This window comes from Colletes latitarsis, chromosome 8 (assembly GCF_051014445.1).
Source record: "Colletes latitarsis isolate SP2378_abdomen chromosome 8, iyColLati1, whole genome shotgun sequence".
Lineage (NCBI taxonomy): Eukaryota > Metazoa > Arthropoda > Insecta > Hymenoptera > Colletidae > Colletes > Colletes latitarsis.
Window position 1 is genome coordinate 21,960,461 of NC_135141.1, and position 27,589 is coordinate 21,988,049.

The following is a 27,589-nucleotide window of genomic DNA, read 5'->3' on the forward strand; positions in this document are numbered from 1 at the left end:
TCGAGAAAAAAATTCAGTACGAGCGGAACTTTAAACATTAATAACTTTTTAATGAAGCTTCCATCAACAAATTAGTATTCTTGATTTTCGTCTTATTTTGGCCTCTAGAATCTCCCATTAAAATTTTTCCCAGGAGTGGCCGAACACCCTGTATGTATTATTTTTTGTGCTCTAATCATATAATTATCTTCTAAATGTGTCATTTACAAAGAGATACGATAAAAAAACTTAATTAGCAGACATATTAGAGCAATTAGTTCATTAATCGATTATTAACGGAGTATTAGTTTCTAGCATAAAATCAGATTACAAAAGCCTACCCGTAATTTTTAAGGATACAATTCCTGTAAGATTCCAGAGGTCAAAAAACATTTTCATAATAAATTGCATTTAGTTGTCAATATTGATCTAATTTTCTATGCGGAACTATTCGATTTGTTAAAGTTGAAAAATTCTCGTCTAGCTCTATTCGTGAAAAGGGGCTGCGACCCGAATAATAGCCCTACTTGCGCCTCCGGCTTCAGAGTACGTACGCATGCATATACGCGAGAACGAGAATCGGACGTCGACACGAAATGGTGGGGAGAGAGCGTCGGGATCGAGACGATAAAACTACATGTAGCTCTCTCCGCTGACCAGTGCACATTCAGTAAGCAGGAGGAGGCGTTTCGCTGCAGCATTTCGAACTCGTTCACGCGGGAGCGAAAACTAGGAATAATTTGTTGAATCGTTGACAAAGAGTTCACCCCCCACCGATCACAAAGAATACCGTAACACCCTCTACAGGGTGAATTAGTATTCACGACGCACGCGCGCATATACGTCGAATGGTTCGCACGTTTCTAACGTTTGAGAAATATCGACTTTCCGTTGCGAATTTATCCGACTGCTGGAACTACGGAATATACGTTTGAAACGCCATCGTTTTCCGAACTGGACATAACAATCGGGCAACTATCGAGGCCTACGATTTTGGGAACTTTTGCTCGAACGTGCCGCGTGAAGTGACTTCTCGGCATGCACGACGTGAAAGCAACGGTATTCGAAAGCATTCACTCGTGGTATTCGTAAGCGATCCCGGAAATTATTAGACGAAAGGGACAACGGAAGTTTTACACGTGCAAAGAGAATTGTTTCGAAAAAAAACCGTATTCGATATTGTCATCGAGCAAGAGATTCGAGACCACGCCTACGGTAGACAACGATGAGCTCGTGAACGTCGATTGAGGTTAGCTTGCGTCCACAAACGATCGACGTGATTTAAGTGCGTGGCGGAGTGACGATTTTATTTGTACACACTGTACGTACGTGAGTGCGTGTTCCGGAGGAGTGTCAGCTCGAAGAGAGGAATAATGTCAAGCAGTATTTGCTACGCGCCCCTACCAGCACGAATGGAAGCGTTCACCACGCGGCTCTGTCTCCGTGCTGCTGACCAATATGAGCGGCTTCTGCAAGCTCACTTCAACAAGGTACGTGTATCGAAAACTACTCGGTAGTTCCCTCGTTCCCGTAGTTTACTCAGCGACCAGAACCTGTCGGATGGATTAATCGATTTACTGGATATCGTCAGTCGCTAATCGAAGTGCTAGAAGTATCGATATGCATGACCTAGGTTTCGTTGCAGGAGATACTGTTACTGAACGGTTTAATGTTTTCCGGTGCGTTAGTATGGTCGATATTACACCCTGTTTATTTGCACGTTTCTCGTATTTTTGTACGCGAAATATCCAAGGGAAATTGCACGTACAGACAAATGTGCCGGTGATTATGAAAGTGGCGTTTCATTATATTTCGTTTCAATGTTAGGCAGAAGTTATTTAGAATGACGAATAAATTCGATTTATTCATTGCTTGACACTTTAATAAACGGATAAATTTGTACACTTAGGATAATGCACTGCTATCGAAATGGACGAAATTTAAAGAAATATATGTAGCAATTGCTAGACATTAGATTTTGGACAGCTATGCTATGTGTTTCTTTTGCATGATTCTTGTTTTTTTATTTTTGCACAGATCATTTTGCTTATTTTAACAGAAACTACTTCATAATTGTTTGGTACTGTGTTAGACAATTCTAATAGTTATGTTGTATTGTTAGTATTATTTTTAAATATAAATTACTTATGTATTCCAGTGTATTGGAATAGAAAAACAATATTTCTCTTAATATTCGACTCCCCTGTGACATAACCTTTTATGGAACACCATATTTGCAACTAGATTGTGTTCACACTGTATGTGCTTAATGAAACCATTCATAAAGTCGATAACAGAAATGAGAATATTTTGTCCTATCTTACACCCAGCTAATTCTGCATGTATATGTATAAAAAAAAATGTGTAATACGAGTGAAAATGTTACGTCACTGTACAGTGAATGAGACGAAGTTATGCGGACAAAACGAGTATTTTTTCGTATCTGTACCGGCAAAGCAGATGAGATAAGTAGACGCACTGTCCTCGATGTACCAGTCTTTATCCAAGCCAATTAATCAATTTAATTTTTATAAAATATTCCTGCGAAACAAGTTGATTTTAAAATAATTCTGAAGCGACACGTGTACGCTGCAAATCAGTTAAACCTCCGATAACGGTGAAATTAAGCCTTGCAAATTGACGTTGTATGTTTAACGTGTTTTTTCCTACGGTTTCGATCGAAAGCCACGTTACTAATCGTACGTGTACGTAATTAAAGCGTCGTGTCACGTGTTTGCCCATAAATGTCACTAACGCGAATGGTGTATCGCGTTAAGCCCGATTGAAAAAGATTTAGAAGAGGCCTTTCGAAATTTGCCTCGGATACGACCTTCGACGAAGACAGATGAATGAATAAATTCAAGGCGGTATTCGATGACAAACTCAAGGATCGCTTGTATCTGGAGCAGGAAACGCGTTAAGCCATTAACCTCGTGCAATTTATGTTTCACGATAGGTGCCTGAAAATAAAAGAAGACGCCTTTTAATCGTTATCTTGAATATGAACTTGAGCGGTTGAAGCAGTATTTATTTATTTCGCAATTATAGTCTTATTCGTTGCAAAATTTACTGCCAGGCCTGCATTGTAACTTCATAATACAATGAGCCATCAATAACATATGTTATTGAATCAAACACAATGGAACGTTTGCAACTAAGAGTCGAATAAAAAAAGATATACAAGGTGTTCGGCCACCAGTGGGGAAAATTTTAATGGGAGATTCTAGAGGCCAAAATAAGACGAAAATCAAGAATACTAATTTGTTGGTGGAGGCTTCGTTAAAAAGTTATTAACGTTTAAAGTTCCGCCCATTCTGAATTTTTTTCTCGAAAACACGTAGGATTTTGGGGATATGTGTATTCACCAAAAACGATTGTAATCGACCTCTGTAACTAAAAATAATTTTTCCAGAACGATTTCAAACTTTTCATTTTCGTCAAAAAATTTGTCCACCTTTCTGAATTTTTTCTCAGAAACACGTAGGATTTTGGGGATATGTGTATTCACCTAAAATGATTGTAATCGACCCCTGTAACTGAAAATAATTTTTTTTGTATGATTTGAAAAATTTTTTTTTCGCCGAAAAATTTCAGAACCTACTCGAATTTTTTTCTCGAAAATGAATAGGATTTCAGGGGTATATGTATTCACCAAAAATGATTGTAATTGAGTCCTGCGACCAAAAATAATTTTTTCAGAACGAATTGAAATTTTTGAATTTAATTTTTTAATAACTTTTTAATAAAGCCTCAGTCAAGAAATTGATATTCTTGATTTTCGTTTTATTTTTGCCTCTAGAATCTCCCATTAAAATTTTTTCCTGGGTTGTTTGAACATCCTGTATATCAAGTTTGTCAGAGTTCATTATTTTCACGTTAAGCAATGGTTTCTTTAACTTTAAGATAAATATCTTTACTTAGGCATCTAAATTGTTCGACAATTTATTATTTTATATAAATAGACGAATATTCTTTCTTCTTTATATAAAAGTATATTTTTAGACCTGCGACTGTAGCTACTTCCTCGGTTTGTATCGGGACGCAATGACGCGTTCGTATCGATCTCAGAAAGATGACCATTAATCCACGGTAATTAAAAATGGATTACGTCGTAACGAACTTTCAAACGATGTCACGAAGAGAAAATGTATGTTGCTCGAACGTTTCTATATCTAATGGGAAATATTTCTTCCCCGTGAAATTGATTTACTGCTCGGCCAGGAAGTATAGCTTATACTCGTCGGAGCGAAGAGAACTAAAAGAAAAACATTCAATTGTCCGCCACGTGGTTCGATTTCAAATTGACTCTGTTAACCGACGCGGGCTCGTTTCGATCGTTTCAATTATTATAATCGCGATGTTTGTATGCCGTTCGAACGCAAACGAATCTTGACGCCGGCAATATTATTAAAGCGATCTATAAATAATTTAGGAGCAAATACAACGTACAAACTGCTGACACTGGATTTAGACACGAAGCATCGACCTTTTTACTTTCAAAAACAATTCTGTAATTTATATAAGAAAAAACAATAACTAATATGACTTATTTATTTCTTTTTTTATTATTTATAACTTCTGCATGCCATATTTATATACATATAAATAAATAGACATACAGAAACAAAAGTGGCATGCAGAAATTTTAAATAATAAAAAAAAATTTTTTAAATGAATAAGTCATATTAGTTATTGTTTTTATAACGACTATAGTAGATTATTGATTATTGCAGGAAATCAAGACTAAAAATATTGATATTAAATCCAGCGTTTTGAAGCTGGTGACAGTGAAAGTCATCGAAAACGTTAAATACTAAATTTATTATAAATACTTCATTGCTCGACGCACGACTATGGTTTTTCAATTTATGCATCAAAGGCGAGCACACAATTTCCTGCTGTTGACTCGAAGAAATTAATTTTCTGGAATATATAGCAGCATTTTATATAAATAAACAAGTTCTATAAGAAACTCTAACAAGCAACACGCAGAATATTTAGAAGAATGTGGCGATCCATAGCCTATGCGGTTATTGCAATTACTACATTCTCCTTGATTGACGTCGTCGGTTACGTAGTAAGAGTATGCACCTTGATTTCCTCGCCGCGTTAATATTATTCGATTTAACGCGGAAAAAAGATTAATAGTTACAAACACGAGTGATCATTTACATCTTCCTAATTTTGACTTTCCATTTAATTCTCATGAAAACTACGTTTCTTTTCCCACACTGCACCCAAATGGAAAAATTGAGGGCTACAACCATATTGATCACAAATTATCCAATGATCACTGAAAAACTTTTGTGTTCCACAATTTCCATTTGGTCCACTGTTAACATAAAATTAAGTTTAAAATTGGGCTTGTGATAAATATACATTATTTATAAAAACGTTTTACGTATTGTAATTATAGTCACGTATATAGAAGAAAGTAGTAAACAAATATGTATATACGGAATTTGTGCTGCCTCGGTTTGCCATCTAAATGACCTTCACGTTTAGTTTTTAAGTTAAATATTTATACATAGTTGAACCCCAGCGGTGCAAAACAACGTAATTAGAAGATTAATAGATGTTATAGGTCAATGTCAGTTAAAATTTTCAATTATTCCAAACTAAAATAATTTATCCTTGAAGAGGTTAATGCGATTCTGTGTTTTTGCGAAACGATAATACCAAGTAACTAACGTTGCGTAATGTTAAGGATGTCGAACTATTCGTATTATTCGTATTATTCGTGTAATTTCTTTCGATAAAGTAATCGTTGCATGTGACTCGTTACTATTGGTTCACCCTGTAGGTACGTTCCTGGCTCGTTCGACCTCCCGGTACAGCAGACTACACGTATTTTTCATGCCATAAGAATTATTTGATACCATATTCACGTATCTGCGTATGGTCATGGTGATGTCAACCGGTCTGCAAGTAGAAAGTATATCTGCAATCGCGGACAAAATCGTCGAATTAAAGATTAATTCTGTTGCGTATGAAAGTGATCGTGGTGAAAAAAGAATTACCGCGCGCGCGATAGATTTATGAGTTCGCTCGCGAGAGGCCTCTGACGCACTTGCATTAACCGTTTCGGTGTTGAGATTTGAACGCTCGACACGCGCCATGTGCGGAAATCCGGTAGTCAAGTTCATTAAACGTATGCGCCGAACGCCTTTGGGCGTTACACGCATGAATTTTACGGTTAAATACGAATTTAAAGTCGTTAACTTTGCACCGAAGGAAAGTCCGTATTTGTCTGCATTAAAATATCTTCTCTAAAAGTCTCCGCTAGGAATTTGTCCTCCCTACATTGAAAAACATTATTGCAATACATTTGAATAATAAAAGTTCTTTTGTAACTGTTTACATAAGCATTGTCATAAATATCATTGAAATCAAGTTTCTACGAATGTTTTGCTTCGTCGAGACAAAGAGGTTATGTTACAGGGTCCGTGATGTCCGAGATAACGACAGATTATTAAGAATCTAGTCTAGGTTAGGTACGCCTTTGGGTGTTACACGCATGAATGTTACGGTTAAATACGAATTTAAAGTCGTTAACTTTGCACCGAAGGAAAGTCCGTATTTGTCTGCATTAAAATATCTTCTCTAAAAGTCTCCGCTAGGAATTTGTCCTCCCTACATTGAAAAACATTATTGCAATACATTTAAACAATTAAACGTTCGAATAATGAAAGTTCTTTTGTAACTGTTTACATAAGCATTGTCATAAATATCATTGAAATCAAGTTTCTACGAATGTTTTGCTTCGTCGAAACAAGGAGGTTATGTTACAGGGTCCGTGATGTCCGAGATAACGACAGATTATTAAGAATCTAGTCTAGGTTAGGTACGCCTTTGGGTGTTACACGCATGAATGTTACGGTTAAATACGAATTTAAAGTCGTTAACTTTGCACCGAAGGAAAGTCCGTATTTGTCTGCATTAAAATATCTTCTCTAAAAGTCTCCGCTAGGAATTTGCCCTCCCTACATTGAAAAACATTATTGCAATACATTTAAACAATTAAACGTTCGAATAATGAAAGTTCTTTTGTAACTGTTTACATAAGCATTGTCATAAATATCATTGAAATCAAGTTTCTACGAATGTTTTGCTTCGTCGAAACAAGGAGGTTATGTTACAGGGTCCGTGATGTCCGAGATAACGACAGATTATTAAGAATCTAGTCTAGGTTAGGTACGCCTTTGGGTGTTACACGCATGAATGTTACGGTTAAATACGAATTTAAAGTCGTTAACTTTGCACCGAAGGAAAGTCCGTATTTGTCTGCATTAAAATATCTTCTCTAAAAGTCTCCGCTAGGAATTTGTCCTCCCTACATTGAAAAACATTATTGCAATACATTTAAACAATTAAACGTTCGAATAATGAAAGTTCTTTTGTAACTGTTTACATAAGCATTGTCATAAATATCATTGAAATCAAGTTTCTACGAATGTTTTGCTTCGTCGAAACAAGGAGGTTATGTTACAGGGTCCGTGATGTCCGAGATAACGACAGATTATTAAGAATCTAATCTCGTATGGTCCATGGGTCACTTGTCCAACTGAAAGATAGAATAATAATAAGTTGAAGGCATTGTTTTGTAAGTTTCAATGATTTTTCGAAACATCGAAAAGAGACACGTCGATAAACGACGATTTTTCTTTCAAACGCGTTTTAGAAACTAACGTGAAATTTTATAGAAAGAAAAGATACGTAAGATAAAGTGGAAAAATATTTCTGTTTGCGGAAAATCTTAAGCTTACGGTTGTCCCACGAAACTATATATGGTAATCGGTCGATAATTAAATACATAGAGATGCGTGGATCGTCGAATATTTTTAGAACGACCTTCGTTTTACCGTTTGCTGATTCCACTGTTTGTAAACACTAATGGCGCTAGGGATTCTGTTTACGCGAGTCGAGTTGGAAAATATTTTTAAACTGTGAAACATTTTTCTATATGGAAAACTTCTCTGCTACGCTTGATATATGCCTGATGTAAATTTATTTTCTTATATTCGACCCGTTCTAAATGAATAAATTATCAGGCATGTGAAGTCATATTAATGAAAAGAAACTTTACGAATAACTTTTTATTTGAATCCTAAAGGTAGAAATAATTAAAGAATAATATTGCACAAAGATACGAGACAATTCTAATGAGAACGGTATTAATTATACGCGACACTGTATAATTAACTTCTTTTTCGAACATTTTTATTTCAAAGGGTAGAAATGATCAGAGAATGCACAATGTAAATGCATACGAGAATTCTAATTAAAAAGATATGAATTATACGTAACAAGCACTTCATAATTAACTTTTTGTTTTACAAATTTTAATTTCATAGATACAAATGAGAGTATACACTGTTTACAGATACGCAAGAATTCTAATTAAAAACGTATTAATTATTCACTTTGAGGAAAAAGTTTACTTAATGAGAACCGTAAGACTGTTATTCTTTGGAAAAAAACTGAAATAGAAGTCATGAGAGGATAAAAGTGTTTACTTTATATCAGAATGACATGATCTTTATCCTTAATAAAACTTTTATTCAAGAGATATATTATAAAGAGTATTTCATTTAAACGAATTTCACTTATCAGATCTATATGCATCAGGTTTTGTATCTACAAGTCTGTATTTGTCTTGACAAGAAATTCTGTTTACGTAAATTCTTCAGCGATACTACTCGAACATTTGTTATTTAATGTTATCTGCTGATATCAAAATACAGGAATGTAATTTTTTAGATACACGTACTTCTTAAATTTGATCAATGAGTTTGAAACGATTTTAACGCGAAACCGTAACAACAATAATTAATTTTTAATTATTACAGTTCATTCGCAACAGAGTTACGAAACTCATAAATATATTACTTTAGTTGTTATCGATTTACTTGCGTGGACATTGCTTAGACTTGCCTTTTACTGATAGATATGTCATTATATTAATTACTAGCGTAATTAGGAATGTATTTAATACAAAGATAGCGATATGATGAAATATTTCTTACAATGTCTCCTTTTACAAAAAGTAATCACTTTTTGTTTGTTTTAAATATAGTCTTTTGTCAGATGTTTTGCTTAAGCTTCACTTTCTTCATACCGTAATTTAATGGCAATTAGGTTCCCGCAATGAATTACTTCAAAGCTGGTTAATTGAAACAATGGCGATTTCATTGATAAACAATTGTCAGTTCGACAACATTAATTATGAGTATACAGGGTAGTGAGCAGCCACACCTGGGAAAAATTTTAATGGGAGATTCTAGAGGCCAAAATAAGACAAAAATCAAGAATACTAATTTGTTGATTGAGGCTTCGTTAAAAAGTTATAGAAACATTTCTGGCCACACAGAAGATTTTCAGTAATGAATTTTTTTGTCGAAAACTGGTAGAATTTCGAGGGTATGTGTATTCACCGAAAATGATTGTAATTAACCCCTGTAGCTAAAAATAATTTTTTTAGAACGATTTGAAATTTATTTAATTTTATCGAAAAATTTCGCACCTACTTGAATTTTTTTCTCGAAAATGGATAGGAATTCAGGGATGTGTCTATTCACCAAAAATGATTGTAATTGACTCCTGCAACTAAAAATAATTTTTTTAGAACGATTTGAAATTCTTTAATTTCGCCAAAAAATTTCAGCGCCTACTCGAATTTTTTTCTCGAAAATGGATAGGAATTCGGGGGTACGTCTATTCACCAAAAATGATAGTAATTGACCTCTGCAACTAAAAATAATTTTTGTAGAACGATTTGAACTTTTTAAAGAAACCTCAATCAACAAATTGATATTCTTGATTTTCATCTTATTTTGGCCTCTAGAATCTCCCATTAAAATTTTCCTCAGGGCTGTATATGTACAATTTTGATTCGTTATCCACGAATAAAATTCATCCAACTCTGATTAAGAGAAAATTACGATTAGAGTTTTTAATTTTATACGTATACAGTAGAACCTCGATTGTTGCACGAGAGCTTCAATCAGGGCTGAAAAATCCTGCAATAATCGAGGTTCTACTGCACACAAGCGACGAGTACATTAACCGTGGTCGATAGAAAGTCAACTGTCGTTGGTTATGAAACAAAACCAGAATTAACAAACAAAAAACTAGACAAAATTATAATATCTGGATAAGTCGAATACTGCTAGCTTCCTAATAAGAGGCTCGTCTGCCGACATTATTCACGAAAGAAACGCGAATACGTGATCGTCTCGCTTCCCATCGACGGCGACATAAATTAAAGTCAAGCTTGATTTATAAATTGTTTTTTTCCTGTGGGGTCACGTTTGCAGGGGATCGTTTGTCGACATTTTAAAGCCCTCGTTTGCTTAAAGCGACAACAAGTAGCGCGTATGTATAATACTTACGCGTATGCATTGACGTAGTTCTGGCATTTAATTTCCGTGTCGGTTCGGGAAAAACTGGCTTTTTGTCACCTTTTCGTACCGGTAACACATTTATTGGCCGGTCGAGCAATTTTGCTACGCACATACGTGTATTTATTAACAAATTGTCGAAATTGTTACCGTACAAACGATTCAACGACCCGTGAACGACCAACGTTAAAGACAATTCCAAAGTGATTCTCTCGACCACGAAATTTTATGCAAAATAAATATTTATTTTACGTTTTCGACTCACTCTGACACCCGGAAACCTCTTGCATAATATTCTGCAAGGTCTCGTATTGTACATACAAGATCTTCCGCGTTTTTCACGGCAAACTGAACGTATATAGTCTACGAATGGAACAAGTGGAAATAAAATATGCGTACGAAGATTATAAACCTCGTTAATAGCTTTGTCAGAAAGGTACAAGGAAATATTGAATGTAATATAAAATAGGTAACAACGGTTATTCCATTGCAGAATGTAGAAGGCTGATCATGTTTATCTTATCTCTCTATTTGTATAATGTTTACTATCTTGAAGCGATTCAGTATGATTAATAGTTTGTATCAGTAATAGCGATGTCATAATAATTTCTCATTTTAAAATGTCATTGTACGTTGATAGAATCTTCGCATCGACCTGTCACAACATTCATTGCATAGCGTATTTCACGAAAGTTTTGCTAAATTAGAATTTACTTATTAATTCGTACGAACTAGTTTTTTACGCAGACACAGCGTAAATCTTTCGATTCAGAGTTTTAAAAATCAAGAGTCGTTGGATCTGGTTATCCTGACGCTTAAGGACTGGTCTCCCGCGACCACTTTTGTACATAAATTCCATCCAACCAGTTTCTAACTTTTTCTGCACAGTGAGATGAACAACCATCTAACAGAACACAAAGTTGTACGCGAACTGTTTCGACGAAAAAACAGCGACAAATTTTACATTAAGTTCAGTAAATATATATAAATTATAATATCGTGTTAATATATAAATTGAACAAACACAATCGACCTTTTCACATTTAAAAAAAGATCTACGAGGCCCCCCTTTTTCCTTCTAACAGTCACGTTGAGATTAGCCCCCGTGGACTGTTCAATTTAAAAAAGAAAATTAAGTCTACATGTTCATTGGTTTCTGAGGAAACACCTTGTATGTAACAGTTTACTTCGACCACATGGTATACAAACGCTATCACAAGTAGAAATAACAAATAATAGTCTGACGCGTGAGTCGAGTCGCGATCGAGCATACGCAAACCAGAATTTTCAGAGTAATTTCCCTCAAAAACGAAGCCTCGTATGAAAATATCTCGTTCCTCATTTACAATTTATCTTTAGACCAAGAATTATGCATGAATATTGCAGCACCCTGTACACCTGAAAAATAAAAACAGTTAATTAGTTTTGATATTAATGTTATCAATGTATTATAGAATATACTATACTTGCAAAATAAATAAATAAAATAATTGAAAGTAAATTCATTATACAAGAACGAAGATACATGTCTATTCATTATTAACCAGTATTTTTGTTTCAAAAAGTGCTAGTATGATTAATACGTAGGGTATAATAGATTTAAATACAAGAAAACTGTACAAAATGTACTTATTTCTAATAAAATAATAATAAAAAAAAGTTTCTAGTAAAATAGAAATTATATATCATTAACATTAACACGCGATAAATTACGATTTATCAGATCACAATTTCAGTACTTCTGTAAATCATTTTCAAGAATTTCAAGTAACACATAAATAATAAATAATTGATCATTGAAACATAATTTTGTTTACTCGTTTATTAACGTTTCGCCAGGGACCTTAAAGTTCGCACGACCCTGAGCGCACTAATGGATGCATAGTACGAAATCAAATTTCATTTTAGCGATGCAGGACGTCCGCGTATTTTCTGTCGCCGCTTCGGCATACAAATTCATTGTGAAACCTTGCTCGATCGACTTTATTCATATCGCGCAAGGATTCGTCGTGGCGTTAAAAAATGCTTGCGTATTTTCTTGATTCGCGATGGTTTAAAAGTCGTTTTTCGCAGCAACAATAATAACGTAGCTTATTAAATTAAGAATTTAACGTCGATAAATTCCAGAAACATTGCCTTTTCTAAATATTTATCATTTCTTCCTAGATTGCTGGCGCTTGCGTATCCAATTTCTTTACAGTATAATGAATGATGACTTCTTTCTAATTACAAGTTGTACGATTTGTATAATTCACTATTCATTCTCTTACCTAGTAATCTTCTGGAATCCTTAGCCAGAGTTCAAATACTTTTCAGAACTACTTCTGGTACCTTTTTTACAATTAACATATATATTTCATTGATTGAATGTTATAAATCTAAGCGTTTGAATACTTTAGTGTACGACTATATCTTCCTTCGATACAATAATAAAATCTATAGCTAAATTAAACGAAAGATTGATAATTTATTGCTCCTGATTACTCACGATCTGAATACAATTGATATTCAGTTACAATCAACTGCATTAAATTTCATTTAACTATTTTGGTACCGAATGCACGTCGAGCGTGCATGGAACGCTTTGCTAGATGTGGCGCATCCTAGCGCCACCTACTTACTTTTTTACGTATAAAACCAACCGTTACAGCCGTTACTAAACACGAGTGACCTCTACGCCGAGCATATGTTGTTTACATTTCAAGTTCTGAGGTTTACTTTATCCTATATTCGCGATTCGACGCCATGGACGATTGATTTTTCAGTTGAAATGCACTCTGCAGGTCGTCCAAGCATACGTTGAAATAAATATCGTTGACAACGATCAATTTAGAGGCTGTGAACGTTTCCGAAAGCGTGCCTCAACATCGACGACATCCTTTGGTCGAGCAATATTACACTCTCACAGAGGAGACAAGACACGATCGCATTTTTATCAAATCGTTTCGCTCGCGCATTGACGCACGCCGACCGAGGTCATTGTCGTTGGCCAGCGGAATTTAGTCCGGTTGAAAATTCTGTGATTCAGTTTATCGAGGACAACACGATTTTTTTTCGTGAAAGCGTGGAAATGTGCGATGAGATTTCACGTTCGTATCAGAGATGAGCAAAATCTTTATCTTAGATTACAATTTCGAACAACGATTAAGTATAACGTACGAATAAGTTAAAATTATTTTTCATCGATCGAAAAATTATATTCATTTGTCCGTATTACCGAAGCACGTATGTATAAACAGTGAATTTTGAGTATGATTTTCCTCCTATCGAACTGGATACAACGAGTATGCGTTATCTCGTGGCACTCGTTGTTAAGCGTTAAAACTGGAGCGGTACTCGATTGAAACTTATCTGCAACAATGCAATCTGAATACACCGGTGACGTCAATGCTCCGTAAAACACGGGTCTGCTTACGAAGCGAACACAAGTTACGAGCTTCTTTTTTCCGCTTCTCTGGCCACCAAGTAACCAGAAGGCTGAAACGAATGTGTGTGACTTATCTTTCCAGCAAAATCTTTCCCTAAATGGTGTTCCAGTTTTCGTTTATTCTGTTCGAGCAAACCGCCAAAATTCGACGTGGCAAAAAATACCTTTAAAAGTCCATACTTCGTGCGATAGTAGTATACAGGATGTTCAGCCAACCCTGGGAAAAATTTTAATGGGAGATTCTAGTGGCCAAAATAAGACGAAAATCAAGAATACTAATTTGTTGATGGAGGCTTCGTTAAAAAGTTATTAACGTTTAAAGTTCCGCCCATTTTGAATTTTTTTCTCGAAAATGCGCAAGATTTCGGGGGTATGTCTATTCACAAAAAATGATTATAATTGACCCCCACAAACGAAAATAATTTTTCCAGAACGATTTAAAATTTTTAAGTTTAATTGTTAATAACTTTTTAACGAAACCTCCATCAACAAATTAGTATTCTTGATTTTCGTCTTATTTTGGCTTCTAGAATCTCCCATTAAAATTTTTCCCTGGGTTGACCGAACACCCTGTATATGTGGAAGATTCTATGTTCAAGATAAGAAAAAACATTTTTATTTAAACTATTAATAAGTAAACGAAGAAAGGGTATTTTTTTCTTTTATTTTACAGAATAATCGTCAAATTTATTTCCTCTTTATTCGATAACGTTGTTTTCTTATCCCTAGAATCCCTAGAATCCCTAGAATCCCTAGAATATTATCCCCAGAGCGACGAATAATTTTAGCAAAACCAAACTTTAAACATACTGCAGAATTTCCGCGCAACTTTCCGATCCTCTTTCGATAACCGTTCCTCGAGAGCTGTTTTGCTGGTTATGCGTCAACATTTACATCGAAGACAACTCGTTATGCATTCCTGGCATATTTTACCCTGGGAGTGCTATGATTACTGCGTTCGAACGATCGAGATCGCACACAGAATGCAAATGTTCACGTGTGCCCGCAAACGTGATTTGAACTCTTCAATCGACTTGCCAAAGATCGCGTGATCCATTGAAAAATTGAAAAAGAATCTACATAACTTCTTATAGTTAAAATAAATTTTCGGATAAGTACAATTAGATCGAGTAAATAATTCCAAAAAAGTACAAAATTTAATATTAATAATCTCTGTTCTATATTTAACACTATTAAACAATTAAGTATCGGGGGATATTTATATCTTTCACGTTTGTTTTGAATCAAACCGGATATGCATATCTAATGGATGTGTTGAAAATACGAACAAAACAGTAATAAACTCCGGTTTCCATGTGTCACTTCAAGGATAAAACGTAAGCAATTGTGAAATACTGCACAATGGGATTGAATAACTACCGTTTTATTGTTTGAAGCTGCCGCTGTGTTTGCCATAACCTGTTCCGTTGATTTGTGCTTCCTAAAACGTGTAATTTTGTGGTTAGAAACGAAACCTTTTCGAGCTGCGAAGTATTTCAGGCAGGAAATACATTACGTTTTCTTGTAAAATTGTCTTTTCAAACGAAACGAGTGATCGTTATGAAAATAACAGAAGTTACATCAAAAACTATTAAATATAAAATACGATCATCGAAATATTTTGTTATACTCCGTTGGCAATAAAATTTAATCGTATTTCCGAACTAGTAATTAGTTCTTACGTCTCTCACAGAGGGAACGAGCGTAGGGTTCCAGTCTTCGTTGATCGGTGTAGAAAACGTAATCTATTTTGTTCGTCTCGTATGTGTTTACAAACTATTTTATATTGGTAAGTATTAAAGAAATCCTGTTAAAAAATAAAGAAAGCTTTAATCACGAAAAATAGTTCCATTAACTTCGTTATCTCCTTTAACTACGTTTCGCTTCTAATAAACACCATTTCATAACATACTCGTTAATGTCGAACGAAATCGTCCGGTGTGCTTCGTTTGCAATCGTTCGAGGTCTGCCACTGCGTACGTTCAGATGACTAATTGGGCAATTGTTGCAATTATCATCGCGACAACAATTCTGGTACCAGAGGAAGACGAGTTCGAATGCTCTCCGACCGCTGTACAACTATTACTGTTTTCCACGATCGATCTCGCCGGACTCGTAATACTATACGACCTTGTCTGCCCGTAATACGAGTGGCGCGAATCACAACAACGATAAAGTCGTAATCGAAATCGCCAGACGAGAAACTGCGAGCCCAATTTCGCGATGTCCTCACGTACGGACCTTGTCGGGTAGATTAAAATGAACGGCGTATCGCGAAATCGAAAACTACGTTGAACCACCTGCCCCTATACGAATATCGCCGTCGAAGCACGCTCCCTGCGATAACAACGTGCCAATAAGAATAATAATAATCAACCTTCGTCGCTAAGAAAGTGCAATACACCATTCAAGATGTCGAACCATTACTTTGTCGAATACGTTATTCAGGTACACGAAAATCGTTCGTTTGAATTTCGAAACATTTGTCAGGATGTAATCGTTTTCTCTTTGATCGTGTTTTTCGTAATTGTTCTGTCGTAGGTATGATATTTCATTGTGCAAACCATTATTAACACATTCACGTGTCACAATTTTCGTAATAGATTAACGTCACGTATCTGTAACAGCGATAATTGTCTATTTTATATCTCTGTGGTGTCGCCTCACGCGCTCGCCGCCAGAGGGATCGTGCTCTCACAAGCGCTCGACCAACCCCTCAGTTGCTATATGTATACAGGGTGTTCGGCCACCCCTGGGAAAAATTTTAATGAGGGATTCTAGAAGCAAAAATAAGACGAAAATCAAGGATACCAATTTGTTGATGGAGGCTTCGTTAAGAAGTTATTAACGTTTAAAGTTCCGCCAATACTGAATTTTTTTCTCGAAAGTGGGTAAGATTTCCGGAGTATGTCTATTCACCAAAAATGATTATAATTGACCCCCGCAACCGAAAATAATTTTTCCAGAACGATTTGAAACTTTTCAATTTTGCCGAAAAATTTAGGCAGCTACCCCCTGTCGATTTTCCTTAAAAATTCATTTTTAATTTTTAATGATTTCGCTTGACGTCCTACAGAGAAGTTGTTTAATACTTTTTTGTAGGTACCTATGGGCTCTACTTCAGAAAAAAGTTTCATTGAAAAATATTCACAATTGTAGGAGTTATAGCTGTTTGAAAATTGGACCATTTTTATGGGGTTTTTCTCATTTTGCGGGGTCAAGGACCAACTTTTCGGACATTCTTAGAATTTCTACATATTCTTTACTAAAATACGCGTTGTTTGCCTTTTTAAACATTAAAATCCTCCAATCCGTTCAGGAGTTATGATTTTTTAAAGATTCGCATGAAATTTCAGGAGAATCGGAATGTCAGGATCAGACATTGTACTTTCAGTAAAGAATTTTTTTCTCGAAACTGCGTAAGAATTCGAGGGTATGTCTATTGACCAAAAATTATTATAATTGGTCCCTGCAATCAAAAATAATTTTTTTAGAACGATTTGAAAGTCTTTTTTTCACTCAAAACTTTCAGCACTAACTCGAATTTTTTTCTCGAAAGTGCGTAGGATTTCGGGGGTATGTCTGTTGACTAAAAATGCTTGTAATTGACCCCCGCAACTGAAAATAATTTTTTTAGAACGATTTGAAAAATTTTTTTTTCGTCGAAAAATTTAGGCACCTACCCCCTGACGATTTTTCTTAAAAATTCCTTTTTCATTTTTAATAATTTTGTTTGACGCCCTACAGAAAAGTTGTCTAATACTTTTTTGTAGGTACCCATGAGTTCTACTTCAGAAAAAAGTTTCATTGAAATATATTCACAATTGTAGGAGTTATGGCTGTTTGAATATTGGACCATTTCTATGAGGTTTTTCTCATTTTGCGAGGTCAAGGACCAACTTTTCGAATATTTTTGCGATTTCTACATATTCTACACTAAAATACGCGACGTTTGGCTTTTTGAACATTAAAATCGTCCAATCCGTTCAGAAGTTATGATGTTTTAAAGATTCGCATGAAAATTCGGGTAGACATTTCTGGTCTGAAATTATATTTTCGGTAAGGAATTTTTTTCTCGAAAATGGTTAGGATTTCGAGGGTATGTCTATTGACCAAAAATGATTGTAATTGATCCTCGCAACCGAAAATAATTTTTCCAGAACGATTTGAAATTTTTTAATTTTGTTGAAAAATTTCACACCTTCTCGAATTTTTTTCTCCAAATTGGGTAGGATTTCCGGGGTATATCTATTCATCGAAAATGATTATAATCGCCCCTTGCAATCGGAAATAATTTTTTTAGAACGATTTAAAAATTTTTTTTTTTCGCCGAGAAATTTCACCACCTACCCGAATTTTTTTCTCGAAGGGGGATAGGATTTCGGGGATATGTGTATTCACCAAAAATGATTGTAATTGACCCCCGCAATCGAAAATAATTTTTCCAAAACGATTTGAAGTTTTTGAATTTAATTGTTAATAACTTTTTAACGAAGTCTCCATCAATAAATTGGTATTCTTGATTTTCGTCTTATTTTGGCCTCTAGAATCCCCCATTAAAATTTTTCCCAATATCCCAATCGTCTAAGGTCCTTACTGATGAGTCCACTAGCAAACCTGGACAAAACGCACCCCCTCCTTTCCTTTTCTGTCCTACGAATTCTCCAAGTTCCTACCCACAATATAAACTTGAAACGCAAGTTTCAAAATTGTTACAAAGTAATTCGATGAAGAAATAATATCGAAATAATGCTTGACCCAAAAAATTGTTAAATTCTCTGAAGATAAATACGAGTTCTCGCGAATGCGCTTTTTCTTTAACCTCGCGCTCGTAGCACGTGTTCGATCATCGTATTCACAATTGTCTGAACGTTACGCGTCAACCATCCAATTGGTCGAATCGCGTCTGTTCTCTCGATGTACAGAGGAGAGCATGCAACGCATCATAATTGGATCAAGTGGCAGCCGCGTCGCGTTAATTAGCACGAATCTTCCATCGCTAAATATATAACTTGCTAAACTCAATTAAACCTTTCGTTCCGAAGGGCGTATATTTACGTCGAGCAGTATGCAAAGATGCTCATACTTCCTAGTTTCGTTTCTTGCGATTTAAGAATCGAAGAGCAAGTTACTAAGTATTTGAAACTTGTACCATCAATTTCTTAAACGTTATTTTAACGCTTGCGATGGTAAATTTGTAAAATCGCATTTAACGTCGGCTGGATTAAATTCTTAGTAGATTTCTTTGGTTCCAGCCTTCGAAGAAAGAACAGGCGCGACTGAACCATAATTCCAATCAGAAGGATCACCGAAGGCAGAAAGATGCTTCGTCGGGCAGCACCTATAGTGCCTTTCGTCAATGGCGGAGGAACACTTCTACGGGCACGAATCGGTCCAACAGCGTTGGGTCCAGCTCGACCCGGGCTATCGCCAAGCTTCCCCATGATCCAGCGACGATACAGAAAATGGAACAATTCCCTCTGGTTCTCTCCGATGCTACCATGCCGGAAGAGGACCTCTCGTTGAAGTTCCTAGCGCTGGTATTGATCTTTCCTTTGATACCTTAACGGCCGTTGTCACGTGTACGTGATCGCTATTTTAATCGTAAAATCGTGTCGCTTACATATCTTTCGTCCTTTCGTTGCAGAATGCTTTAGATCTAACTGCACCAGCCAGCGACGTTCTATTGAAGAACAGATTAAAGTCTTGGTTCCAATTATCGGGCCATCCGGATGGCTTTGCGCCAGCCGGACCCGGCACAGTCTGGAAAAGAAAAATGGGAGGATCTGAGAATACAGAGAGGATCGTTTACGAGGCACTAAGCAAAGACAAGGAATTACGAGATTGTATACCAAGGTAAATAGAACCCAACGATGAAAGTTACGCGCGTAGGTCACGTATACTGTGTTCAGCCTTTTAAATGAAGCCTTCTGTTTTCGTAGATACTACCGAGAAGTGGAGTACAAAGGCGACACGTTCATAGAACTGCAGGATCTGCTTTTCGGCTTCAACGATCCGCACGTGATGGACATCAAGATGGGCACAAGAACGTTCCTCGAGTCCGAGGTGTCGAAGACGACCGCAAGACCGGATCTTTATCAGAAGATGATCGCCGTCGATCCTAGCGCGCCCACGAAGCAAGAACACGAGCAACGCGCCGTGACTAAGTTACGGTACATGCAGTTCCGTGAGCAACAGAGCTCGACTCGTAGCCACGGATTCCGGATCGAGGCTATGAAATTACCTGGAGCACCGCCCATTACCGATCTGAAGAAAGTGAAGTCTCACCAGGAGGTTCTCGATACCATGAAGCTCTTTCTAGGGACACGCGAGGCCACGCGAGAAAAGCTGCTCGTTCGCCTGAAGAATCTTCGTTCGAAAATCGAAGCGTCAGAGTACTTTAAAACTCACGAGGTGCGTATTGTTATCGCATCAATTTCTGTTTAAAAAAAATAATATTTAATTAATAGTACCAGTCCCAGCGCGAACACACTGAAACTTTGATTACCCTAACTTGTTTCGTACCGTATGTTCAGTTTGCATATGTAATTATGTTTCAAGCTAGTCAAAATGCTAAATAGTCACTCGTGTAAAAAACTGTTTCGCTTGGAGCGAGAAATGTACTGTTGATCTTGAACTCTTTGCCAGATCATTACTTTCAAAGACTTCGGTGTCACCTTCATCTTTTTTTTGTGATAGAATCGTATACTTTTATTGCACGCATCTCATTTGATAATGGAGTAATTAAATTTGCATTTCACGTACCTTGTTAACTTCTTGCATTTAACCCGTTCCCGTGCCATTTAGAACAGACCAGACTGATGCTAAACTGCTTTGTAACAGAGTTTATAAGAATCGTGACACCGGCTCTTGCGGCGTACCGATAGGAACTGAAACTCAATCACGATCGTGATTTGCTGTCCATGAGCCTAGCTCGTGATGTTTACGTTTGGGCCAAAATCTTCATCGCGAGTCAGACTCGTTAAAGTACGGGAACGGGTTAAGCAGTAGAATCTTCTTACGCAACAGTTTCTATTTCTCGGTGTGTATTTTATCGATATCCAAAAGAAAAAAACACGTAAAATACTCTAACTAAATATCAACGATTGAAAACAGCGACAGAACTTGCTTAGTACGTCGAGCAACGACGACTGGGACCCGGAATTTTACAGATGCTACCTGATAACTTTGTTTTGCTTCTGACATTCCCTTGAAATACCGGGTCCCAGCTGTATTATGTCTACCTCGCTTCTTCCCATTATATCTACAGTGATGCCTTGGAAAATGGCCTGTTGTTATCTCCGCCGGTTCTTGGAATTTCCGCTTGTCCCGTCGGCCAAGTATGTTTTGTGTTTTTAAATTTGCGAGATATCGATGTGCCGTGTTGTGCATCTCTATCTCACTCGCACGGTCTGAAAGAAGAAGACACTCCGGATTTCCTGGAAGATCTAGCGCCCAACAACCTTGGCCAGTTTCAGTCCCGAACGTCGAGCAATGTCCAAGGCATTGCTGATAACACGGGCAATAATTTGTGTTACAGATAATCGGCAGCAGTATCTTTATGATCTACGACGACGACAAAGTTGGCGTGTGGTTGATCGACTTCGCCAAAACACAGAAATTGCCGAATGGACAAAGAGTGACGCACAGAAAGCCCTGGGAGCAAGGCAATCACGAAGAAGGTTTTCTATTTGGTCTCGACGTTCTTATTTCGACGATAGAGGAGACTGCCCTCTCGAAGGCGGCGTAGTCTTTGTCACTTATTAATATTCCCGTTCTGGTATCATAATGATAACTTTCAATCATCATTATTCACGTTTATAAATTAGCCAATGAATATTCAATTTTCGCTTAAAAATGTACCTTTATTCGTTTTACAAATAGTTTTTTTTTTAACACGATTTATAATATACCTAAGACTTTGTAATACTGACAATTTAATCAATGGTCGCTCTATCATCGGTTCAGTGTTTTTCAAATTCCTTTCTCGTTCTTCCTGTGAATTCAAAGTAAGAGACTGTAATCGATATACAAATTATTTAAAATACTTTGAAATAACTTGGAACAATTTGACAAACACTGACGCATAAGGTATTCAAAGCGAAAGACTGCTTATTACTGCATTTTTTCTATAAGCCTTTTTAATCGAGGGTGATTCGCAAACGGTACCCCCGTCACATATTTAGTATATGTACAAAATTTATTAGTAATGTACAAATATAGTTAATTAAATGTAACCATTTAAAAATTATTTATGAAGGACAGTTAGATTATAAAATGTACACGTTTTTTAAACGAAATACTCGCTATCGGAAACAATATTGATTTAAACGTTAAATATATTCATATATCTGTATTAAATTATTTTCTTCTGTAACTGCCACAAATTCAATTTCGAAGAAAAATATTTGTAATAAAGACCATTTCTTTCAAACTACATAGACTATACAAAAGTCTATTTAATGGCGACTTCTGTTATTTTCGCTGCAACTATCAACATAATTCGGAACGAATATCTATTTGCTGCGTTAAAAGTAATTACTATACAGAATAAACAAACTATTACGAATATTGAATAATTATGTGAAAACTATTACAATAACGATGTATATAAATTTTTTAAGAACTGTTAAATAATCAGAGCTATTCGAAAAGTAATTCGTATTTATATTCTTCGCGTTGTTCGTTTCCCGCTGATATTATATTTGCATCTACATAATACTAGTAGAAAATAAATCTTAAATAAATACATAATATACTCACTTCCTTTTATCAGTTTCCATGAATGTCACTCGATAATTGATTCCATATCAATATTGAGCAATTCCTCCGCATGCTTTGGCTTTAAATTAATTATAGACTCGTACCATCGAACTTCGGCGGTTGCCAAACATCTTCGCCTGTATGTAGAATTTATACATATATAAAATGTTAAAAAATAACATAATTACGTTAAAAATAGACCACTGAAAAATTCATGTACTAACATGTCAATTCGATCGTTCTGTGGTTTTCTTACGGGATTCCAGCCAGACACTGGCTTTTCATTCGCTACCATCAGACCTCGGGTGACGAAAGATAAAGTAACTTTAGTCAGATTTGAGTCCTAAAATTATTCATTTAAAAAAACATTCGTTTCATGAAACTCAAATTTTTGTTAAACCTTTCTTTATTAATTTTTTGTGAAAGTAACGGACGTACACGCCATTCGGTATTCAAAACGTCTGCTAAACTTAAAATGTTTGCAGCGATGTTCGCTTCCTCTATCCCTCCTATAGTATTTAAATAATTCTCCTGAATAAACTTTAGAAATATTGTCGCTTGCGATTGAAAGAAAGCTGCTACGTCATCGGGATCGTGAACAAATTTCCACGAATTTCCACTTTGAATTCCTACAATTTTACTTCGAATTTACAATTATACTACTTGATTAATTAGTAAGATTCATCGATTTCGCCGTTTCTTTTTATTTTCTTGCACTCACTTTTTGGATTTATTACTCGACCAACGCCATGTAGAAGCCCTACGTTCTCTTCTCGAGAAATACATTTATTTTCAAGCTGTTCCTCAGGTACTAACAACAACATGACAATATTGCATTTAGAAATGAAACATCTTTTTACCGCTGATTACGCTTACCTCTCAGTGAAATGAAAATAAGATTTAAGATAACATTTCTAATGTCTCCTATACTATTAGACAATATTTCATCTATTTTATGTTGAGAAACATGTATCATGTGCCCAGCAATTAAATTTAAAGTATCACTTATTCGTTTTAATGCATTCTTCATTGCAGTTTGTGTAACAGAATTTATGCTAGATTGTAAAGAGTTTAATAAGCACATATATACAGTGAAATAAAACGATATATTATTAACTTACTCACTTGATTAGGTCTATATTAAACTTTTCTCTTACATCAACAGGAAATAGTGTTTGTAGCAATTTTGAATTTCCTGATTCCGAGCATACAAACACTATAGGTTCTTTTCCCATTTCAAAGTATTTTCTGAAAATATAAAAAGATCAGACATAAATAAATAAAAAATATATACGAACTAAATATAATAATTTTACTTACTCCAACAGAGAAAAGAAGCTATTTTTATCTTCAAGGTAAACATTTGGGAAATCCTTTACGAGAAGAAGACGACTGGAGTTGTTACTCAAAACTGAATTATAACGAGTAACTCTAATTAAAAAGTCCTCGAATCTATCTCCTTGACGCATTACCCTATCTGGAAAATAATGAATAATTAATGTATTTCTATTAAAATCATTACTTTGTGTTTATTAATTTGATTACTATTTTCATCCATGGCTTGATCAATTGGCGTAATCCACTCTGTAACATTAAAACCATTCTCCTTGGCAAGTAATCTTATTGCTGCTGTCTTCCCACAGCCGGATGGACCGGACAAAATCAATGCAGAAGGTTGACCCTTCAGAACTTTAAATTGTAACCATCCTGAAATATCTTTCTGTTTCTGTTTACTGACTACTAATTCAGAAGGCTTTCGTGGTTCGCAAGCTTCTAGCAAAGTGGACAGACTGCTTATAGTTTTTCTCTTAGGAACTATGTCACGAGTACTTGAAATATTGAATATACTGCTTTCCATTGTCTGCGAGATAGAACATTTGGTTGACAATGATGTCTTCGCAGATTTAGTTGGTGTATCGAACGATGGCATCAGCCAGCTGCTGTTTCTCTGAATACACATGTGTATAACGTATTATCATTTACGAAATATCGAAAAATATTGAATTGTACAGTTTTTAACATACCTTTAAATGAGCCATACTGTGAATCGTATAAATTTTTAATTCATAAAAAACATATCACTGTAAAAATACAAAGAATATCACGTGAAATAACTTTATGTACATATTTCGTAAACAGTCATGACTTCATTTTGACAAGTTACAATTTCTCGATTAAATACGTTCGTATTGTGTTTCTGTAATCAAATGTTTAGGTTGATATTTTGTCGATCATTAATAATAACAGTTATGTGAAATAACGTATACATCGTACGAGTTATTCAATCTACGTATGTTTATTCGTTATTATGAAATTCTTTTACAACTGCAATAAAGAACATTTTTACTTCGATCAATCATCGTTTGCTATTTGGAAATGCATTTAAGCTTGTGGGCTTGCAGAACAATTAAATATTTATATATTATAATAAGTAATACATAAATGTTTAATGAATTGCAATATCATTTACAAGTACAATACATTGCACATTTGGCATCTAAGTATTGTACATTTTTTGTATGTAACTTATGTTGTAATTATACTGTTCTCAATTAAAAGTAAATTATAAAAAGTTGAAACATTTTAAACGAAGCATATATTCGCTATAGTTCGAAGTCTGTATTAAATTTTGTTCAATCTTGTATCATATGATTTTATTTTTATTCTTATTTACAATTTATTTACATTGCATTTGAGTAAAATTAAATATATTTGATACATGTTTTTTCATCTTGCAAATGTACATAGTATAAATAGCTTAATACTTTTTGTAGGAAATATCGAGCTGTATCCATTAATTTGTTAAAAATTATATTTTCCTCGAAACCGTTATAATTCTTAAATTTAGGGGGGTAATTTTCGAATGATTCATATTGGTAGATTGAAAACAGGTATCCTGTATACAATATAGAAAATTAATATTACTAGAAACATGTGATACCAGTATTAAAACGAATATCTTTCTTTCAAATAATACACGAACTTTCTATACATAATTTATTTTTATCGTATAGTAATTTTTTAAAAAATAAACCAACAAACTTATGAATCTATATTGACTAGTTTTTCACGGAAAATATGAATTTAAGGTTAGAATCCAACTGTTATTGATAAGGTTAATGCTACCAGTTATACAGGCGTATAGCAGTTTGCAGTACCGTATAATTTGTGTACAGTAATAAGTTGAACCTATAGGTAAATACCGTGATTGTATTTAAACAGTTTTGTAAATTGTGAATACATTGTACACTTCTGTTAATACGAATTGTACAATACTTATATAAAATACATGTACGATGTCTTTGTTCCTATTTCCATTTGAATAAATGTTAATTATGCATTATACATTACATTGTATCATTATTTTACGTTAAATGTTAAGAAGTATAAAATGTCTATAACTCGATTGTGCGATTTCTTTAAGACATTAACTAATATGGCCCCGTCGTACTATGCTGTAGCCAAAGGTCATAAACCTGGAATTTACAGCACTTGGTAAACAAATGTCATTTTTCAATTTCATTAATTATTTTAAATTTATTTTACGAAAATTGTATTTACTTTCGATAAGGGACGAGTGTAAAACACAGATTTACCAATATTCTGGTGCTGTATTCAAAAAGTTCAAATCACAAACAGATGCTGATAATTTCATGAAAGAAAAGAGAGGTACAATTAAAGAAAATAACAGTAACGACACAATACCCGTAGAAAAGAAAAGGTACGGTAATTGTTATATAGTTTTAAGTAAGAGTATTTTAATTTAAAATCTATTTCAGACCGGAGTTAAGAAGAAAAGCACCTCCAATAGTTGATAATAAACAATCTAGTCCAAAAAAATGTAAATTAATAGACTTACAAAGCGAATGTGTTCAACGAAAAGTAAGTACTTGCATGTATAATTGCACACACAATGAATAAATAATACTTATGTATATTTTTTAATTAGTTTTAGAGCTACTGGAACATTCCAAGTACTTTTTTAAGTTTTCAAGAACAATTTAATTTTTTCAAGTAGAATGACCAGTTTTTTTTATTCCAGAACTCACGTTTAATCATATCGATCAAATTCATAACGTTTTTAATTCCTTTTTAGAAATTGTCAGATTATATTATGGATGATAAAGGATATGTGAATGTATATACAGACGGTGCCTGTAGTTCAAACGGTACTAAAAATGCGCGAGCGGGTATAGGCGTTTGGTTCGGCGACGATCATCCCATGTATATTTCGTTATAATTTTCTTACATTCAACTCTCAAGATGACGCAGTTACTGTATTTGACAAAGTTGATGGTTACAGGAATATATCACGACCTGTTGTTGGTAGAGCAACTAACAATATGGCAGAGATCCAAGCGGTTACCGCGGCTGCAGTACTAGCAAAACAAGTGGGCATTAAAAAATTAAAGATTCACACGGACTCAGAATTTCTCATCAAATGTATAACAGAATGGTTGCCGAAATGGAAAACCAATGGATGGAGGACCTCGGACAAGAAACCTGTTATAAATAAGATTGAATTGCTAGAAATGGAAGAAGCTCTCACGTCTTTAAACGTGACCTGGGTAAGAACAATACGCAATATATATCGCGAGATGAATTCTCGAAAACAAAGCCTCCGCGTAATTTCGTTATTTTTTTATTTTTGTCTTATTTCGAGCCGTACAATCTACCTGAAGAAATTTGACATAAAATAATTTTTTATAAGGATCACACTCTATCCATTAGTACTACATCTTGGATATCCCCTACAATTGCTAACTTTTCAATGGTGTTTTAGAAACATGTCAATGGCCACGTGGGAATTTATGGTAATGAAATGGCTGATAGATTGGCAAAGGCAGGCTGTTTAAAATATTAATTGTATTTATTTATTCCATGAAATATTTTTTTATTTTCAGTCGTGTAACTATTTATATATTTTCAGTTACATTGTGCTTGTTAAACCGTAATTATGGATAATATTACTTGATAAATATTTGAAACAATAAACAGAAATAAGAAAAATACAAAAATA

General features: G+C 34.9%; 2 protein-coding genes across 3 annotated transcripts; one reads left to right on the plus strand and one right to left on the minus strand.

The window, feature by feature from the left end:
* The first annotated feature begins 625 nt into the window (after nucleotides 1–625).
* On the plus strand, nucleotides 626–27,587 carry Ip3k1 (inositol-trisphosphate 3-kinase-like protein). Its single transcript, XM_076771624.1, has 11 exons — nucleotides 626–1,469; nucleotides 19,062–19,346; nucleotides 19,454–19,662; nucleotides 19,749–20,220; nucleotides 21,347–21,552; nucleotides 25,894–26,064; nucleotides 26,141–26,290; nucleotides 26,349–26,451; nucleotides 26,666–26,793; nucleotides 26,873–27,137; nucleotides 27,353–27,587. The coding sequence occupies exons 1-11, from the start codon at nucleotides 1,353–1,355 to the stop codon at nucleotides 27,431–27,433; spliced, it is 2,187 nt and encodes a 728-aa protein (XP_076627739.1). The 5' UTR covers nucleotides 626–1,352; the 3' UTR covers nucleotides 27,434–27,587.
* Nucleotides 21,657–25,151, minus strand: Rad17 (Rad17 checkpoint clamp loader component). 2 transcript variants are annotated; one of them, XM_076772005.1, is made up of 10 exons: nucleotides 24,594–25,151; nucleotides 24,115–24,517; nucleotides 23,890–24,046; nucleotides 23,695–23,817; nucleotides 23,446–23,624; nucleotides 23,291–23,380; nucleotides 23,008–23,198; nucleotides 22,794–22,912; nucleotides 22,570–22,706; nucleotides 21,657–21,802 (listed from the first exon to the last, which is right to left on the minus strand). In XM_076772005.1, exons 1-9 carry the CDS (start codon nucleotides 24,606–24,608, stop codon nucleotides 22,595–22,597), a joined length of 1,389 nt encoding a protein of 462 aa, XP_076628120.1. In that variant the 5' UTR covers nucleotides 24,609–25,151; the 3' UTR covers nucleotides 21,657–21,802; nucleotides 22,570–22,594. The 2 variants fall into 2 exon arrangements, with proteins under 2 accessions (XP_076628120.1, XP_076628119.1); XM_076772004.1 differs by having other exon boundaries at nucleotides 22,566–22,706.
* Nucleotides 27,588–27,589: the final 2 nt, after the last annotated feature.

What these genes read in the sequence shown, in the direction of transcription:
- Ip3k1 (XM_076771624.1), top strand. Translation starts at nt 1,353, where the DNA reads ATGTCAAGCAGTATTTGCTACGCGCCCCTACCAGCACGAATGGAAGCG. An exon ending in CGTTGAAGTTCCTAGCGCTG is followed by an intron (nt 19,347 to 19,453) that starts GTATTGATCTTT and finishes CTTTCGTTGCAG; the next exon opens with AATGCTTTAGATCTAACTGC. An exon ending in AGTACTTTAAAACTCACGAG is followed by an intron (nt 20,221 to 21,346) that starts GTGCGTATTGTT and finishes TTTGTGTTACAG; the next exon opens with ATAATCGGCAGCAGTATCTT.
- Rad17 (XM_076772005.1), bottom strand. An exon ending in TCAAGCCATGGATGAAAATA is followed by an intron (nt 24,047 to 24,114) that starts GTAATCAAATTA and finishes ATTATTTTCCAG; the next exon opens with ATAGGGTAATGCGTCAAGGA. An exon ending in TTTAATATAGACCTAATCAA is followed by an intron (nt 23,625 to 23,694) that starts GTGAGTAAGTTA and finishes TTTACAATCTAG; the next exon opens with CATAAATTCTGTTACACAAA.